This window comes from Mustelus asterias, chromosome 3, assembly GCF_964213995.1.
Source record: "Mustelus asterias chromosome 3, sMusAst1.hap1.1, whole genome shotgun sequence".
Classification (NCBI taxonomy): domain Eukaryota; kingdom Metazoa; phylum Chordata; class Chondrichthyes; order Carcharhiniformes; family Triakidae; genus Mustelus; species Mustelus asterias.
This window is the reverse complement of record NC_135803.1, coordinates 156,206,102-156,226,902: the sequence shown is the minus strand read 5'-3', so window position 1 is coordinate 156,226,902 and position 20,801 is coordinate 156,206,102. Positions and strand designations below refer to the sequence as shown.

At 41.3% G+C, this 20,801-nt stretch overlaps 1 protein-coding gene across 1 annotated transcript in view; it reads right to left on the bottom strand.

Annotated features, from left to right (window-relative positions):
- The window catches only part of txnrd3 (thioredoxin reductase 3), a 58,015-nt gene that overhangs the window by 23,301 nt on the left and 13,913 nt on the right, over positions 1-20,801 (bottom strand). The window contains exons 4-9 of the mRNA XM_078209994.1: positions 17,186-17,290; positions 13,235-13,307; positions 9,681-9,800; positions 8,765-8,907; positions 4,113-4,228; positions 249-474 (exon numbers count right to left, since the gene is read on the bottom strand). Of these exons, the coding sequence (XP_078066120.1) occupies positions 249-474; positions 4,113-4,228; positions 8,765-8,907; positions 9,681-9,800; positions 13,235-13,307; positions 17,186-17,290 (783 nt within the window). The remainder of the gene's footprint in view (positions 1-248; positions 475-4,112; positions 4,229-8,764; positions 8,908-9,680; positions 9,801-13,234; positions 13,308-17,185; positions 17,291-20,801) is intronic.

The window sequence follows — 20,801 nt, the reverse complement described above, 5'->3', positions numbered from 1 at the left end:
ATGTTAACTTACATGCAGGTGATGCACATAACCAAGCCCCTTTAGAAAAGAGAGCGCAAAATTATGGTTGCATGCAATGTGCAACTGTAAGTAAATAGTGTGTAAGGATCGTCTTAGCTCTATCCTTCACCAGCTGGCACTCTGGGCAATGCACTGCTCTATTCCAATGTCTCAGAGCCACCCTTGTACCTATACAGTTAAAAACTGAAAAATATACAAATTGTGCAGCTGAAAACATGCTTCATTACCTTAGTTGGCACATATTTTTTCAGAAACTTCACCCCATGAGTTTCCATATGTGCTCCCACTTTCTCTGCCATTTCCTGATCAAATCCACGCAGAAGAATGGAGCGCACCATCACTGTAACATCCAATCCCAAGCTACAAAGGAACCCTGCACATTCCAGTGCCACATAGGAAGCACCCACAACCAGAGTTTTCTTTGGGCAGTAAGGCAGAGAGAAGAGATCATCACTGAAGAAACAAAATGAAAAAAGCAAATGAGAATCAAGAATTTTTGGCTTTACTAACTTAGCAATATATTATTTTCCCTTTCCTTTGTTCCAATCATAATTCAATACCTCCCCATTAGTAAGTTTTCAATGTAGACTTCATAAAAAAGGAACATACTTTCCCTCTGGTAAAGGGCAAAGATCACACCTGCAGCTCATTACTTTTTGGGAAAAGAAGGGAACAAATCAACTCAACAGACACTGTTCACATATTGTGGCTCCATATTAGAGTCAGTTACGCGGCATGAGAAAAAGCTTTTAAAGGTGAGTTTTAAAAAGTTTCGCTGAAAATTGTTTAAAGTGCTTTACAGTTCTTGTCTTGAGACCAAGACTTAAGATTTTAAGAATAGCTGACAGAGAAGCACAGTTAGAAACTCAAAAAAGGTCACAGGTATAGGTTGAGAGGTGGTAGATTTAAAACTGAGATGAGGAGGAACTACTTCGCGCAGAGGGTGGTGAATTTGTGGAAATTGCTGCCCCATCAAAAGGTGAAGTCTGAATCCTTGAATTGCTTCATGAAGGAGATATATATCTATCTAATAAAAAAAAGAATAAGGGGACATGGGGAACAGGTGGGGAGGTGGATTTGAGACCAGGGAGAGATCAGCCACGATCTGATTGAATGGCGGAGCAGGCTCGAAGGACTGAATTTGTCTACTTCTGCTCCTAATTCCTATGTTCCAAAAAATGGCAAACTTAATGAGCTTCATCCTTTGTAGCGATTGCTCTGGGTACAACCTTGTTTCAAATTGAGACCTTTAAATTAACGCTTATGTGGAGAAAGTGAAGGCAAGAAGAAAATTCGGAACGTACTCCTTATGATTCCATTAGAGACAGTAACATTTCATTTACTGCTCAAGTTTTGTACAAGTCAACCGGTCATCCTGACTCAAAACCAAAAGAGAAAATGCTGGAAAATCTCAGCAGGTCTGGAAGCATCTGTAAGGAGAGAAAAGAGCTGACATTTCGAGTCCAGATGACCCTTTCTCAAAGCTTTGTGACAAAGGGTCAGCTGGACTTGAAACATCAGCTCTTTTCTCTCCTTACAGATGCTTCCAGACCTGCTGAGATGTTCCAGCATTTTCTCTTTTGGTTTCAGATTCCAGCATCTGCAGTAATTTGCCTTTATTCTGGTTGGTTCTATTCTCTCTCTATTGGTTCCCTATACCAATGCACCCCCTTTTGAATTTTATCCTTTATCTTATGTCACCTCGCCACATTCTTCCCAACAAGATGAATCCATCCACTTTTCTCCATATTCAACTTCATCTGCCACCTGGTCCGCTCATTCCACCAACTGGTCTATGTCCCTTTGAAGTTCTTCACAGTTCATCATTTGAGTCAGAGGTTTTCAGCATGGAAACAGGCCCTTCGGCCCAACGTGCCCATGCCATCTCTTTTTTAAAAACCACTAAGCTAGTCCCAATTGCTCGCATTTGGCCCATATCCCTCTATACCCATCTTACCCATGTAACTGTCTAAATTCTTTTCAAAAACAAAATTGTGCCCACCTCTACTACCTCTGGCAGCTTGTTCCAGACACTCTCCACCCTCTGAAAAAATTGACCCTCTTGTATCTCACCCCTTAAAACCTATGCCCTCTAGTTTTAGACTCCCCTACCTTTGGGAAAAGATGTTGACTATCTACCTCATCTATGCCCCTCATTATTTTATAGACCTCCATAAGATCACCCCTCAGCCTCCTACACTCCAGGGAAAAAAGTCCCAGTCTATTCAGCCTCTCCTTATAACTCAATCCATCAAGTCCTGGTAGCATCCTAGTAAATATTTTCTGCACTCTCTCTAGTTTAATAACATTCTTTCTATAATAGGGTGACCAGAACTGTACATAGTATTCCAAGTGTGGCCTTACCAATGTCTTGCACAACTTCAACAAGACGTCCCAACTCCTGTATTCAATGTTCTGACCAATGAAACCAAGCATGCCGAATGCCTTCTTCACCACTCTGTCCACCTGTGACTCCACTTTCAAGGAGCTATGAACATGTACCCCTAGATCTCTGTTATATAACGCTCCCCAACACCCTACCATTAACAGAGTAAGTCCTGCCCTGGTTCGATCGACCAAAATGCATCAACCTCGCATTTATCTAGATTAAACTCCATCTGCCATTCATCAGCCACTGGCCCAATTGATCAAGATCCCTTTGCAATCGTAGATAACCTTCTTCACTGTCTACTCTGCCATCAATCTTGGTGTCATCTGCAAACTTATTAACCATGCCTCCTAAATTCTCATCCAAATCATTGATATAAATGACAAATAACAGTGGACCCAGCACCAATTCCTGAGGCACACCGTTGGTCACAGGCCTCCAGTTTGAAAAACAACCCTCTACAACCACCCTCTGTTTTCTGTCATCAAGCCAATTTTGTATCCAATTGGCCACCTCACCCTGGATTCATCCAAGCTTCCAATCATTTGTAAATTTTGAAATCATCCCTTCTACACCAAGGTCTAGGTCATTAATAGATATCAGGAAATGCAAAGATCGAGTCCTGGGAAACCCCACTACAAACCTTCCTCCAGCATGAAAAATACCCATTAGCCACTATTCTGTTTCCTGTCACTTGACAAATTTCATATCCATGTTGCTATTGTCCCTTTATTCCATGAGCTATAACTTTGTTCTCAAGTTTGTTGTGTGGCACTTTATCAAACGCCTTTTGGAGGTCAATGTACACCACATCAACAGCATTGCCCTCATCTGTGAACTCTTCAAAAAAATTCCAGCCAGTTAATTAAACACAATTTTCCCCACAGAAATCTGTGCTAGCTTTTTAACCTGCATTTCTCCAAGTGACTATTAGTTTTGTCCTGACCTCGTTTCCAGAGGTTTCCCCACCAGAGAAGTTAAACTGATTGACCTGTAGCTGCTGGGCTGATCTTTTACCCTTTTTTGAACAAGGTGGGGTAACCTTTGCAATTCTTCAATCCTCTGGAATTACCCAGACTCTAAGGAGACTGAAAACTTATGGTCAGCGCCTCTGCAATTTCCACTTCGCTTCCCTCAGTATCCTTGGGTGCATCTCATCCAGTCCTGGTGTCTTATCAATTTTAAGTACAGTCACCTACCCAATTCCTCCTCTTCCATCAATTGTAAACACTCCTAGTGCCTTTTTCACCATGGCCTAGGTAGCATCCTCTTCCTTGGTAAAGACAGGTGCAAATAATTCATTTAATACCTCAGCCATGTCTTCTGCATCCATGTGTAAATCCCTTTTTGGTCCCTAATTGGCTCTCCTACTCCTTTTACCACCCACTTACTATTTATATGCTTATAGAAGACTTTGGGATTCCCTTTTATGTTAGCTGCCTGTGTCTTTTCATATTCCCTTAGCATACCACTCAGCACAGATGCAATATCAAATCTGGGACTTTACTCTTTACAGCTCTACAACAAAGCAGCTGGTGCCTTTACCCACTAAGTTGTCAAGTCCACTGATGGCATGTCACTTGAAGCAATGAAATGATGAGTTTAAAATGTCATCCTCTCCGCCCTCACAGCTATCTTAAATACAGGTGAAACTACGAATGCTAAAGCAGCAAGTTCTCATCCGCTGAGGAAGGAAACATACCTGGTAATGCAATATTCCTTATCTCCTGGTATATTTAAGTAACGAGGTCTTTCACCTGTTGCAATAATGAATTTTTCTCCTGAGTGAAAGGTCACTTTACCCCGCTTGTTGGTTGCCTTTGGGTGGGAAAAAGACAAAACCTTTTAAAGCATGGCTTTCCATACACAAAACTGCTCAAATTCAAAGCAGCATACAGAAAAATTCACTTGGAATTATATAGCGCATCATAAAGACATCAAGAGAAACTGAGCAAAGAGGATTTAATCTATTCCCGTCCCATCATGCTATTAAAATCCAGCTAACCAGGGGCATATTTTTCCCCATTAACTATTAGTAAAAGTACTGTATAAAAGGGAAACCTGCTATATACTCATGTCAAAGTTAAAGTTAACAAGAAAAGCTCTTAAATGCTCTATCAGCACTTTGTTCCTTGTCTATGATTTCCTTGTTGTGAAGCCCTGAAACTTATTGCTACTGCAAGTTCTCGTCCCTTCTTTATTGCATGCATCACACCATCTAACCAAGAGTGACTAGAGGTGTGTTGATGGGCCTTGTGTTTTTACATTAATGTATAGGATGCACGCCTCGCAGGCAAAGCCAGCATTCTTTTCCCATTCCTAATTGCCCTCAAAGTGATGGTGGTGAGCCACATCCATGAACTGCTGCAGTGCCTTGCCATAACTAGTGCAGTTTGTCACTATACCCATCCATTACACCCTAATCCGTCATTATGGTGCTGTCACAAGGACTTTATGCAGTAAAATATAATGCCAGAACAATGATCTTGACACATCCTAGTTTTGTTGCGTCTGGAACGTGCGCTTCAGCATCAATACCCGGCAGCAATAAAATTAGTGAACAATTCGCAATGTATGCACTACTAAGAATTGGCAACATTGTGTTAAAAGCAAGTCATGACTGATAGTTTTACTAGCATTTAAATGGATTAAGGGATGCAGGTATATCAGATATGCATTTTCAGAAGGCATTTTCTTGATAGAAAATTTCAGGCACCAGTATAAAAGGGAATCTAGAAGGACAGATAGAAAACAAAGTCTGAGTAAATGATTATTGCACTGGCTGAATGAGACACAGAAGTGGAGCACTCCATAAGTCATTGTCAGATCCTCCTTTATTCTCTGTACATGTAAATGATTTTGATTTCAGTTCAAGAAGCAGATTCTGGAAAGCGGTTACTGACAAAAAAGGAAGCTCAGTAAATGAGGTTTACAAGTTCAGAAAGACGATGATTAGTCGACTGGGTAGACATGTAATCGATCCAAGTGCGAGGTTACTTCTTAGGGAGAAATAAACAAGGAAATGGGAAGTTTAGGGAAATGAACTCCTCACATTCATGCCAAGTTAGGAAAATTGTTGGGAGTCTAATTTCTGGCTTCACAATATACCTTGGGGTTCTGGTCTGGGATCCTAACAGAACACAGGTGGATTTATAAAAGGGAAATCATGTTTAACAAACCTCTTGGAAGTTTCTTGAGGATGTTAGCTGTAGTACGGATGGAGAACCAGGGACATGATGTATTTGGATTTTCAGACATTTTTTGATAAGGTCCCATACAAGAAGAAGTTAGTAAACAAAATTAGAGTACACAAGATTCGGTGTTATATGCTGGCATGGATTGAGAATTGGTTAACAGAGTAGGAATAAACAGGTCATTCTCAGGATGGCAGGCTGTTACTAGTGGAATACCATGTGGATCAGTGCTGGGCCACAGCGGCTCACAATCTATACAAGTGATCTGGATGTGGGGGCGAAATGCAATATTTCCACATTTGCTGGTGACAAAACCAGGTGGGAATGTAGGTTGCGAGGATGATGCAAAGAGGCTTCAAGGGGAGTTGGATAGGCAAGTGAGTGGGCAAGAACATGGCAGATGTGAGAAATTATCCACTTCAGTAGAAAAAACAGAAAGACAGAGTATTTAAGTATAGGTTGGGAAGCGTTGATGTTGAAAGGACCTGGGTTTCTTTGCTCATCAGTTAGTAAAGTTAGCATGCAGATGCAACAAGCAATGAGGAGGGCAAATGGTACGTTGGCCTTTATCGCAAGGGGATTTCAGTACAGGGGTAAAGATGTCTTGCTGCAATTGTACACAGCCTTGGTAAAACCTCACCTGGAATATTACGTACAGTTTTGGTCTCCTTATCCAAGGAAGAATATAATTACTGTAAAGGGAGAGTAAGGAGGTTAACTAGACTAATCCCGGTGATAGCAGGATTGTCTGAGAGGAGATAGAGGAAACTGAACCTGTATGCTTGAGAGTTTTGAAGAGTGACAGGGTACATGTGGATAGAATGTTTCCCCTAGCTGAGGAGTCTACAACCAGGGCCACAGACTCAGGCTTAGGGGTTTAGGAATAAGATATGGAGGAATTTCCTCACTCATAGGTTGACAATTCCCTGTCCAGAGGACTGTGGAAGCATAATCACCGAGCATGTTCAAGACAGAAAATCATAGAATCATAGAACCCTACAGTGCAGAAGGAGGCCACTCGGCCCATCGAGTCCGCACCGACCACAATCCCACCCAGGCCCTACCCCCACAATGATAGATTCTAATTACTAATGACATCAAGGAATATGAGGATTGTGGAGTAAAAGAGTGTTGAGATAGACGATCAGCCATGGTCTGTTTGAATGGCAAAGCAGGTATGGTTAGCTGAATGATCTACTCCTGCCCCTATGAATAGGAAAACACTATCCCCCGGATGGGAATCATCAATTTAGAATTATTTAAATGAGACACATCAAAATTAATTTCTTTGCAAACGAGGGACTTGCTGGAACATGGAATGTTTTACCACAGGAAGTGCTTATGACATCTTTTTAAAAAGGAAAAATGGATAAATGTGAAGCAGAAGACGACACAAGACTGTGGAGAAACAATGGAGCAGCTTTGGATTGACCTAGCAGAGGTAGAGTGAAGTCAAATAGACTGCTTCTGTGCTGTAAACTCCCATAATCACAGAAAAAATAATTTGAACATGCTCAAATTCTGTTTCCCAATAGAATCTGTATACCAACACTTTGAATAAGTTCAATGAGCTGACTCGACAGGTACAATAATGAATGGAATATTTCATTCTAAATGACCAGCATGCATTATTCAAATCTCTTTTTAAAGTTACAGGCGTTTGATTTGCTGTCATACAATGATAAATGATCTAGCCATATATCCAACAGAATGACTTCCAATTCCAAGAGGAGAGTACCGTGTCAAATTAGAATTAATACTTCAGAAAAATGGTCATGTTACAAGGCAGCTACTGATGCAATAAAATCTTGCATACAGCACAAACACTTGGCTTTTCATAGAAGGCATTTCGGTCCTTCCAGTCTGCACCAAATCTCTGACACAGCAATTTACCTAGGCCCACCCCCTGCTCTATCCCCATGACCTCACACAATTATCCCACTAACCTACACATCTTTGGACATTAAGGGCAATTTACATGGCCAATCCACCTAACCTGTACATCTTTGGACTATGGGAGGAAATCAGAGCACCCGGAGGGAACCCACGCAGGCATGGGGAGGACACGTAAACTCCACTCGGACTGTCCCCAATGTCGGAATCGAACCTGGGTCCCTGACACTGTGAAACAGTAGTCTTAACCACCATGCTGCCCCCAATACATCAACTGCTATAAAACAATCTCAAGCTTCCATCTTACAATTACAGGTTAATTCCGCCGCTGTTCAGAGTTGGAGTTCAGACAAATTTTGAACTGTGACTGGATTGGATAAGAAAACAATTGTACTTCTCATGTTCCAAAGCACTGTACAGTCAATGGAAAAAGATTCATGTTGTTGAAGCTTTTATTCATCAGGACAATTCACAAGAGTAGCAAATGTAAAGGGAACAACTGTTTATACAGTTTGAAAAGAGTGCTGATTGGCTGGCAAGTGGTAGAGGTATTGCAATTGGGAAGGTATCAGTTAATTGACGACTGATGGTTAACTGCTAAGCTCTGTCTCAATTTAAACCACGCAGGTTGTCTCTGGTTGATTAAGGAATTCCCCTGGGGGAACTCAGCATTAAAACAACTTTTAAAGAGCAAAACTAACATGGAAAGGTTTTCAGGCAGAAATCAACAACCTACAATCTATTCACTTTTGTAAAACCTTGCAACATACCCATCCATCAGTCCAACCCCAACATCTTAAAGACATGTCTCAAATATTCTACAAAACAGCAACAAAATCCTTTAGGAGAAACAGCAAATCTTACCAGTCCTACGTATTCTCATCTCGAAGATGCATTACGTTAATTATAACAAAAGAAAAATCATATGCACTTTAACAGGGTGCAATCATTGTAATGTGTAAATCGATCTCAGCACCTGAACAAATTCCATATCTTCCAATTTACTGGAATCAAACATCTGTCCTGCTGTTAAGACACATGATGATCATAATTGTAAACAAAGGGACCCAACCATTTTAAGTACCTTCCCACTGTATTGATTATCCTCTCGTCTATTATGTGGAGAATCCAGCTTCTAAAGCCCAAAATATTCACGCTGCTTTCCAAAAAATTACAGTGCTGTTTGAGAGGCAAGGGTAATGTGACAGACAACAGTAATTCTAGAAAACCAAAGTAATATTACAAACAAAAGCTTGTCATTACATACCTTTATCTTATATGGCTCCACGAACTCTGCGTAGCTGTTGTTGTAAGTTACTTTCTTGTCCCGTAATGCCACCCTGTAGCCCCAATTCAGAGAGCCAATGTAATTCTGGATGGCTTCTTTCATCTTGCCCCAGTTGTGGTCAACTAATTCATACAAAACAAGAATCCTTTGATAATGTAGATTTATAACAGCTTCATACAGAATCTTCAGCTTTATTGCTGACAACAAAGGCTTTCATTATTGGAAAATCTCTCAATAGTTAACATTCCAAATGAAGTAAATCAGGAAAAACATAGCAGCAAATTCTAACCGCCATGCGTCTCTCTACAACTAGCATGGCGTCTGAATCTTTTTTGGGCATTGACAGTCAAGTTCAGTATGAATAGGCAAAAAGATGTAAATGAAAATAAAGGGACACAAGATCAGGATAAGTAAAGGCAATTCGGGCCATTTGTCTGAGCGGAGGACAAACGTCAACTGGCAGCTGATCGGCTCATGTTGCTTCAGTCTAAATCAGCAATGGCTGCGTGGAGGTCGAGGAGGAAGAGTTGATTATTTTTTAATTGTTGAATGTTGACAATGCAGTCATCTTTGTTACACATCTCCCTTTTACAATCAAGTTGCTAACTCAGAGGCTACCGAGTCAACTAGCAACTTTGGGATTGGAGTCACACACAGAAGAACAGGCAGAGGTAGCAGGTTTCCTTCCCTGAAGGTCATTAATGAGCCAGTTGGATTTTCATATCCAACAGCTGTTGGTGATTGGTCTGCTGCCATCCCAGTTACAGATTCATTTCATTCAATTTTACCACCATACAAAGCAGTCCCAACTATTTATTTTCCTCGCCGTTGTGTTAATTATCCATCTAATCTATTATGTGGAGAATCCAGCTTCCAAAACAGCTCAAAGTCTTACCTTTCTCACCAAACTCCCAGCCAAATTTACGAGAATCTGAGAGGCCCTGGCCCAGGATAGCAGCCTGATGCATCAGCTTCTTTGGAATGCAGCCAACATTTACACAAGTGCCTCCAAGTCCTGAAAACAATAAGAGAAGGTGGAGGAGAAACTGATTAAAACAGTCAATTACAGATGTTTTTATAAAATAATTATCTTCTGAAATCTATAGTTCAGGTCTGTATGGTACAGCATATACTCTGGGTTCAATACTTCAATGCCCATCATGAAGAGTGGCTCAATCGTACCATTACTGACAGTCCTGAAGAATATACCTGCCAGACTGGTCAGCAGAAAGTGTGGGGGAACCAAGAGGGAAAAACCTACTTCAACATCACCCTCAATCTATCTGCCACAAGTGCATCTGACAAAGACAATACTGATGGAGCAACCACCACCCAGTCCTTCTGAAGACAATGTTCCGGCTTCATACTGAGGATATCCTCCCTCTGACCACCGTGCGAACTGGAATAAATGAGAACCAATCTAGCAGTTCAAACTGGGCATCTATGGAGGTGCGATGGACCATCACCAACAGAATCATGTTCAACCAAAATCTGTAACTTTGTAGCTCAGTATACCACTTATACTATCATTACGATAAGCCAAGAGGTCAATACTGGTTCAATGAGGAGTGCATACCAGGAACAGAACAAGGCAAATCTAAAATAACATGTCAACCTGGTGAAACTACAACAAAGGACTACGTGCATGCTAAACAGTGGAAGCAGCATGATGGAACTAACCAGATCAGATCAGATCTAAGCGTGCTGTTCTGCCACATCCAGTCATCAATGGTGGTGGACAATCAAACAACTAACCAGAAAGGCAGTTCCACAAATCATGACAGCAGAATCTGGTACGTCCATGCAAAAAGACAAGACTAAAGACAAACATTTGCCCCAATCTTCAGCTGGAAATGCCAAGTGAATGATCTATCTAGGCCTCCTCCTGAGGTCCCCAGCATCACAGATGCCAGTCTTCAGCCAATTCGATTCACTCCATGTCTTATCAAGAAATGGCTGAATGCATTGGATACTGCAACGGTTACGGGACCTGACAGCATTCTGGATATCAAAGACTTGTACTCCATGAATACCCATGCCCCTAGGCAAGCTGTTCCTGTACAACACTGGCATCAACCTGGCAATGTGGAAAATTGCCCATGCAGATCTTGTCTAGAAAAGGCAGGACTAATCCAACCCGGTCAACTAACGTCCTATCCATCTACTCTCCATCATGGGCAAAGTGATGGAAGAAGTCATCAATAATGCTACCAAGTGGCACTTGCTTAGCAATAACCTGCTCACTGAAGCTCAGTTTACTTCTACCAAGGTCATTAGTTGGTGACAACACATGGCTGTGAAAGCTGAACCACGAAGATGAATGATGAGGCTCAAGTGAGAGCATTTGAAATGAAAGGACTCAGAGGATATTATGTCGTGTCATGGACAATCAAGCAGACAAACGAATGGGTGCTCAAGGAAGCTGGTGTTAAGAGGAATTTGTCTCAGGCAATGATAGCAAAGAAACTCTCATATTTTGGACATGATGCAAACAGGAGTAGAAAAAGACGTAATGTAAAGCAAAACACCTGGAAAACATGTGCAAGGAAGAGCCAAGATGGTATAGGTGGATAATATCAGGACATGGAATGGCCTCTATATGGGACTGGCTGTGGAGAAAGATTGCTCATTGTCTGGCCAACTCTCTGAACAAGGACAGATGAAAGGCAAGACAAGGTCATTCAACTCCAGACCGCATCGCAACAAATCAAATTCAAGTGCTGAGGTGAGAGTGACTGCGCTGGACATCAAGGCAGAATTTGACAGTGACTGGAAAGTTAAAGTAAATGGGAATTAGGGGTAAACTCTCTACTGGTTGGAGTCATAACCTGGAACAAAAGAAAGACAATGGTGAACATGGAAGCCAATCATCTCAATTCCACGACATTGATGAACAGTTCCTCATGCTGGTGTCCTAATCCCGGTGATCTTCAGCTACTCAATAACTCTCTTCCCATCACAATGTCAGAAGTGGGGATGCTCACTGATAATTGCAAATAATCAGTACCATTCACAATTCCTCAAATACTGACGCAGTCCATGCTCACATGCAGCAAGACTGGACAACATTTAGACTTGGGCAGATGAGTAGCAAGTAACATTTAAACAAGTACTGGGAAATTACCATCTCCAGCGAGAGAAACTAACTATTTCCCCTTGACATTCAACGACCGCACAACAACTTGTAAAGCCATCTTCGACAGCCTCTTTCAAATTAAAACTGAATCCCCGTGAACATGCATACCATTGACCAGAAAATTACTGGCCAGCCACATAAATACTCTGGCTAATATGCAGGACAGAGACTGAGAATTTAGCAGTGAATAAATCACATCCTTACTCTCCAAAGTCTATCATTATCTGCCAGGCACAGTGAGGTGTTTGAAGGAATATCTCCACTTGCCTGGATGATTAACAGTCAAAAAGTTCAACATCATTCAGGACAAAAAAGCCTGCTTGATCAGTTCCCCGCCCACCACATTAAGCAGTCACTCCTTCCATCACCAACATACAGTGACAGCACAACGCACTATCCATAGGGTACACTGCCAAGCCTCTTTCAGCAGCACCTTCCAAACCCATAACCTCAACCTAGAAGGACGATGGCAGCATATGCAAGGAACATCACCACCTGCAAATTTCCTTCCATTCCACATACCATCCTGGCTTGGAACTATATTGCCATTTCTTCACTTCCTAGAACTCCTTTCCTAACAGCATTGTGGGTGTACTTACAAATGGACTGCAGTTCACCACACCTCAAAGGCAATTAGAATTGGGCAATATTTTTTTTAATGTGAGGCTTACATTAACACTGCAATGAAGTTACTGTGAAATTCCACTAGTTGCCACACTCTGGCACCTGTTCGGGTCAATGCACCTAACCAGCACGTCTTTCAGACTGTGGGAGGAAACCCACGCAGACACGGGAAGAACGTGCAAACTCCACACAGACGGTGACCCAAGCCGGGATCGAACCCGGGTCCCTGGCGCTGCAAGGCAGCAGTACTAACAACCGTGCCACCCTTCTGGCCTCATCACTGACACCCACATCCCAAAAATCAACAACAAAAAAAAACCCCACAGGTTTCGAGTACAAAACATCCAGATTCTTCTCACTTTCCATGATTCCTGCCAACAATATCAATCAAAAATCAATATCAAACTTTGTGATGAGTTAAAGTTGTATGACAAGAATTCCATGCTTATATTCTCAGAGTGAAACAAACAATCATGTAGGATTCAATGGGGAACATTTCAATGCCACTGCTTTAAGTAAGACTAAACCCAGGTTTGAGGTGTGGAAATACAGCAAAATGAGAATCTTAAGACTAATGAACAGCTTGGTTAGGTAGTGAAAGTTATCTGTAACTGGTGATTATATCTAAATGCATGTTGAAATGTCTCCAAAAAAAACAGCTCAAATCAGGACAGGCAAAAAAAACCTACCCCATGTAGCTCCCATAGGTGTCGGCACAACATAGTCAAGCACCAAGACTTTTCTTCCAAGGTTTGCAGCTTCCTGTAAACAGTAATGACAGATTTTATTTATTTTTAGCCAAAAATGAGCCAATATAATTCCATTCTATACAACAGTCAATTCAGTCAAATTCAACACAACCTCCATTAAATTTCCAGGTCAAAAAATCTCAATAGCCAGGCAGAGAATAGGGTTAAAAGCTAAATAAGTTGCTGGAGTCTATTATCAATAAAATCTACAAGTTTAAGACATTTCAGTTAGATAAAAAAGAATGCTGGTAACTGTCAAACAAAATATTTTACTTACACCAAGTGAATGGAGCTGGTTCAGGGCAGTACTACGTGACTCACAAACTTTGGCATTGAATTTGTTTTTCTCCCCATACACCTCGGCAGAAAACTATTTTTTATGCAAGCCGCCAATAAAAGCTATTCACTCTTGCAAAATTGTCTCAAGACATTTGATCCAATATTGTACGAGATTATATAGTACCAGTCCATTCCCCATCTCGAAAGGCCATCTCTATTTTTTAAAAATTCATTCTTGGGATGCAAGTTTTGGTGGAGAACTCAGCATATATTGCCCACTCCTAATTGCCTTCTTGAACTGATGCAGTCCACGTGACATAGGTACACCAACAGTGCTGTTAGGGAAGGAGTTAAAGGTATTTTGACCCAGCAGTGAAGAAATCGCAATACATTTTGAAGTCAAGATGTTGTGGTGACTGGCTTGGAGGGGAGTCAGCGGAGATTTCTCCCCCTGAATCCCATTGACTCTAGGTATGCTCAGACGGCTTGATGCTACATTTAGTGAAATGCTGTCTTGGTGTCAAGGATAATCACTCTCACCTCACATATGGTGTTCAGCTCATATAAACCACATTCACTGGTTCTCCTTGGTCAACTCTACTAGTTACATCTTGAATCACTGTCTGTGTGGAGTTTGCACATTCTCCTCGTGTCTGCGTGGGTTTCCTCCGGGTGCTTCGGTTTCCTCCCACAGTCCAAAGATGTGCAGTTAGGTTGATTGGCTATGCTAAAATTGCCACTTAGTGTCCTGGGATGCATAGATTAGAGGGATTAGCAGGTAAAATATGTAGGGATATGGGGGTAGGGCCTGGGTGGGATTGTGGTCGGTGCAGACTCGATGGGCCGAATGGCCTCTTTCTGTACTGTAGGGTTTCTAGTATTTCTATTTGAATAGATTAATCAAGCACGATTTCCCTTTTGTAAATCCATGCTGACTTTATCTGATTATGCCACTGCCTTCCAAATGCTGGGTTATGAAATCCTTAATAATAGACTCCAGCAACTTCCCCAGTATCGACGTTAGGCTCATTGGCCTATAGTTCCCGGTTTACACTCTATCTCCCTTTTTGAATAGTGGGCTTACATTAGCTATCCTCCAGCTCCTCACTAAAACATGTTTCTCTCAGCACTTCTGATGCATTATTCATGTCTTCCTTTGTGAAGACTGAAGAAGAGTGCAAATTTAATTCCGCAGCCGATTCTTTATTCCCCACACAATGAACCCGTTTGTTCCATATTATTATTCCATGAATCTTTAGAATTCTCTTGTTAGAACACACAAGCACAGGAACCACTTGATTTTAAAAAGATTGTGCAGGGTGGCATCCTTAACTGCTGTTCTAATATTCCAAGTAAGAAGTTTAACAACACCAGGTTAAAGTCCAACAGATTTATTTGGTAGCAAAAGCCACACCCATCTCCACATCATGACTAATATTCCAAGCCAGACAAGATATCCAAACATACAATTCACCATACTATTGAGAAGGCATTCTCAAGGTACCATTAATCATTGCCTGCCTGTTTTTAAGGAAATATATATAATTGGAGGCAAAGGAGATTTACTAGGATGATCCCAGGTATAAACAGGTTGGGTCTGTACTCCTTGGAGTTCAGAAGACAGATTATACGATTGAAACATTTGGGATTCTTAGGGAGTTAGACAGGACAAATGTTACAAAGATCATGGAATCATAGAATCTCTACACTGCAGGAGGCCATTCGGCCCATCAAGCCTGCACCAACAACAATCCTACCGAGGCCCCATCCCAGTAACCCCATGCATTTACCCTGATAATCCCCCTGATACCGAGGGGCAATTTCCCATGGTCAAACAACCTAACTCACATCTTTGGACTGTGAGAGGAAACCGGAGCTCCTGGAAGAAACCCACGCAGTCACGGGGAGAACGTGCAAACTCAACACAGACAATCACCTGTGGTTGGAATTGAACCCGGATCCTTGGCGCTGTGGGGCAACAGTGCTAACCACTTGCCACCATGCCACCCTGTTTCCAGTCATGGGAGAGTGTAGCACCAAGCGCATAGCCAAAGAATAACGGGATATTTATTTAAGGTGAATTTGAGGAAGAATTTCTTCTCTCAAAATGTGGTGAATCCTTGGAATTCTTGACCTCAGGAAGCTGTGAAGGCCGGGTCCTTGAATATTTTCAAGGCTGAGATGATAGGTTTTTAAATCCCCAGTAGGGGAATGAAGGGTTACAGAAGTTATGCAGGAAAGTGAAAAGTGTTTAGATCAGCCATGATTTTATTAAATGTTGGAGCAGGCTCGAAGGGCTGAATGGCTACAGTTCCAATTTCTTATGGCTTTTAGAGCCTTGCCATGCTTCAACATACTGTGACTAAAGTAGAAAGTATATAGTGCCTTTAACGTGCTAAAATGTCCCAAAGCACGTTACAAGGATATAACAAAAGCTGACATAGCCAAACCTCACAGGATAATGGAACTGTCCAAAAACCAGATTAATGGAGGACAGAGGTGCAGGAAGGTAAAGCATCTTAGGAAGGGAATTATGCAGCTTAGGGCACAGGTAGCTGAAGGCACAGTCACCAATGATAAACCAATTTTTAAAAAATCAGGAATGCACAAGGGGATAGAATTGGGAGATGTGACACAATGGAGCAATTTGAAAACAAAGATGGGACCTTTTAAAAAATTGAGGTATTTCTAAGCCAGGAACCAATGTGGATCAGAAAGCACAATTTGGCGAGAGCTAGGATACATACAGCAGTTTTGGATGAGCTCAAATTAATGAAGAGTGCAAGAGGGAAACTGGCCAGGAGAACATTTGAATAGTTGTATCTAGAGGAGACAAGCATGGGTGAAGGATTTTGCAAATGAACAGAGACAGAGACAGGCAATTTCACGGAGTGGAAATAGACAATTTTATGATGGAAGACTGGCTATTGGTTTCTTTGCTGGTCAAAAATATAGAATTAAAAATAGTAACTGCCAGCTGTTAGCATGAGCAGCCGAGAATATACATTTCAATCTGGTATTCTGATGATACTGTCATACATCTTGGTTCAGTGGTAGCACTAAGCACTCAGACAAGTTTAAACCCCACTCAGAACCAAGTACTAAGGAAATACTGCACTGTTGGAGATGTAGACTTTTGGGTGAGATGTTAAACTGAGGCCAGCTACGCTGAAATGGGCAGGTAAGATCCTACAGCAAAGCTAAATATTGTAAATTCTGTATATCTGAAACAATGAGTCAGTAAATGCTGGTATTAAGCTTGGTAACAAATCTCTATGAAGAAAAAGCCAACAATTCAGAAGAATCTTTCATCACTATCAGCCTGTACACTGTGCAAAAAGGGTGCATCCATTTGCAAGATGCATAAAGTCTACTTAAGAGTGATCAGGGACAATCAAACTCAAGATCAGGTAGCATAAATTCAAAAACTCTTAATTCAAATAAAGTACAACAACAATTGGAAAGCGTGGGCTGGAACACGAAGCAGCCTCTGCCAAGTTTCACGTGTAATGTACTCTAATTATAATAATTCATTAGATAGGTACTATCTGGTTCTATTTTCCAGTATTTGCTTTCACCATCTGTATAAAAGCAAGCTGCGTACACTATTACCTTTGAAGCTGCAAGTCCTCCAGAACCACCACCTATAACTATGAGATCATAATCATACAGTTCACCTCCCTCCAAAAGCTTCTTCAACAAGCCATCTTCATAAGCCTGCAGAACAAACACAATTACTGAAGCATGTTTCACATGGTTTAATTTGCTTAAAAGCTCCACTACAACATCATCAAACAATAGAGGGAAAGAATCAGAGGCAGACTGATATAAAAAAAATGTAAAGATCATACTTGCACAGTGGGGGAGTGGGCTGTTCACTAGTTTGATTTCTGGGATAATAGGTTTGTCTTGGGTGGGTGGGGGGGGGATTTCTTAGAATCATAAAATCCTACAGTGCAGGAGGTGGCCATTTGGCCCATTGAGTCTGCACTAACCACAATCCCACCCAGGCCCTATCCCCATAACCCCATGCATTTACCCTAGCTAGTCCCCCTGACACTAAGGGCAATTTAGCATGGCCAATCTACCTAACCCGCACATCTTTGGACTGTGGGGGGGGAAACTGTAGTTTCTTGTAGTGAAGGCTAATCTATAAGGGAGTCAAGGATTGTGGGGGAAAAAAAAGTGGAGTTAAGGCCACAATCAGATCAGCTATGATTTTATTGAATGGCAAAGCACTAAAGGGGCCAAATAGCCTACTGCTGCTTCTGTTTCTTATGCTTCCCCAACAATAATAGGGACAGGATTTTTAATTAATCCCAAATTTACCACAGGAGTGGAGATAGTGCTCCTTTGTCAAATCACTTACAGATTGATAGACAGCCAAACGCAAAATGCTGCATTGTCTTTTTTTTTGCCCTCTTCAGGGAATGGGAAAAATAAACTATTTCCCAGACATCTGCCAATTTGTTTTAAAATTTTTCATCAAGTTACCTCTGCCTTTTCTCCCTCAAACCAGAAAGATACCAAGTTGCGGAGGACAGTGACAAAATTGTGTATCATAAAACAACAACAAAACACATTTTAAAATTTAACTTCATTTTAAGAAGGGTTATAGCTGTGTAATAGGTTGCAGGAGTAAACTAAAGTGGACTCTTCTTCCCAGGTTTAAGCATAATTGCATTAAGTACCCTCTACCTACCTTGGCTACCATTTTTCATGGTAATATGATAATACAATCAATTTTTGTTTCCAGAAATACAAGGCTTGGAACTAAAATAAAGTTAAAGTTGAAGTTAAAGTTAATTTATTAGTCACAAGGCTTATATTAACACTGCAATGAAGTTACTGTGAAATTCCCCTATATTTTATTCAAACTTAAGCAGATACAAAATGCATCATTTACAAGTTATGCCACTGCTCTATAACATGTAAAGCGAGTCAGAAATAGCAGAGCTCAACTGCAGGATCCACCACTGCCAATAAAGTTGCCAAACAATATCAGCATTAGAACCAATTTGCGGATTGCAAGGAAGCAACGCAATCTCAGTTCTGAAAAATTGAGATCAGTTATCACAACCTTGGAATGTCAATATAAACAGAGATAAAATAGTTTTCCTCAGCCAGCGTACTCAATGTCACCCATTATATAAAGTGTTTTCTCTCCTCCCCACCCCCTTTACTTTCAAGGCCTCAAGAATGAGAAAAGCAAAGTCATGCCCAGCAAGATTAAAACTTCTTTAATGTATTTTGTTCCATTAACCCATCTTGTGGTTGTGCAATTTGGATAATAGAAAAACAGCATCACCCAATTACAACTTTCACCGCCCCAATCTGTCTACACCCTAGGAAAAAATATCAGTGAACCCCAAAGCAACCAGCCCATCTAACCTTTGCTGATGTGTCTTTCTTCTCTTTGCTTCTATCTTTTAATTGCTCCATTCATTACCAATTTCCCACCCATTTAAATATTACCTTTTAGCTTCTTTCCCCTTTTGGATTTTCACTAAAGTTACTCCTCCCATTGCTCACAATTTGCTGTTTTCCTTCCACAAGAACAGAAAGCACTTATTATTGAAATTAATGTTTCCCACTTTCATTCTGCCAGAGAGAGAAAAACAGTCAAGTCAGAACTATGTCCTAAAACAGACCAACTACCAACAACAAACATTACAATCAAAAACATCATCAAGATCATGTGCATCAGTAACTTTTCCATCACAGTACGTAACCTCCAAGGACAAATCTCTGTCTGATGTCAATCTATATAGAAACCAGCTTTCAATATCCTAGGCTCAACCTTTGACTTATGCTCAATTTGTAGATTTAAGTCTCAACAGCAAGACATGACAAATCAGCATTTGTGCCACGAGTTAAGGAAAGAAAAGGGCAGTGTTCCTACTCGTCAGGTGCCCAACCCATCACCTCTCCTGTTGTACAAGGATCGAGCTGGAAGAGGCAATAAAAAGGAGTAAAGACCAGCTATGATTATTCCATTATGGATTTCCATCACGAACGAGCCATTGACATTCCCTAAACAGAAAAGCAAAGCAAGTGTTAACTACATCCTCAATCCTACCAATTTCAAAATGTTTGGACAATGGGAAATGAGGAAGTCAAATAAAGTAATGTGAAACCTCCCGGCTTAACTTATTCTGTAAGCACCGTCTACGTCAGCAATCTACACAAATTGATAAGAGCACCACAGGCGTATCAGATCCTGCAGCATTTGTCAGAACATGTAACTTTGCAATAAAGACCAAAAGAGAAAATGCTGGGAAATCTCAGGCAGATCTGGCAGCATCTGTAAGGAGAGAAAAGAGCTGACGTTTCGAGTCCAGATGACCTTGTGTCAAAGCTAAAAGGCAGAGAAAGTGGGAGATATTTATACTATAGGTTGAGGGAATTAAAGATGAGTCATAGCCACAAAAACAAGGGGAAAGGCTAAGAGGTGCTAATGGCAGTCCATAGAGAGAATAGAAGGTGTGAATGGCCAAAAGGTAGATAAGAAATCAGAGGGTAAACTGGAATGGGAAACAAAGGTGGAGAAAAGGAAGAAAGGGGGGCTAAAATAGGGGGCAAGATTTGATTTATTGTCACATGTATTAACAGTGAAAAGTACTGTTTCTTGCACGCTATATAGCCAAAGCATACCGTTCATAGAGAAGGAAAGGAGAGAGTGCAGAATGTAGTGTTACAGTCATAGCTAGGGTGTAGAGAAAGATCAACTTAATGCGAGGTAGGTCCATTCAAAAGTCTGACAGCAGCAGGGAAGAAGCTGCTCTCGAGTCTGTTTGTACGTGACCCAGACTTTTTTCCCCCAAAGGAAGAAGGTGGGAGAGAGAGAGAGACAGACAGACAGACAGGAGGGGCGGGGGGGGGGGGGGGGGGGGGGGGGTGTCGAATTTGATGTTGAGACCAGAAGGCATAACGTGCCTAGCCGGAAGAGATGCTGTTCCTGCAGTTTGTGTTGAGCTTTCAATAAACACCTCTGGCTAACAATCGGAGTAAGGAGTTTAACAACACCAGGTTAAAGTCCAACAGGTTTATTTGGTAGCAAAAGTGTGGCTTTTGCTACCAAATAAACCTGTTGGACTTTAACCTGGTGTTGTTAAACTTCTTACTGTGTTTACCCCAGTCCAACGCCGGCATCTCCACATCATAACAATCGGAGGCAGAACTGCTGGCTGTTTGCTTTTCCTACCCCGTACAGAGCTCAGTTGTACAC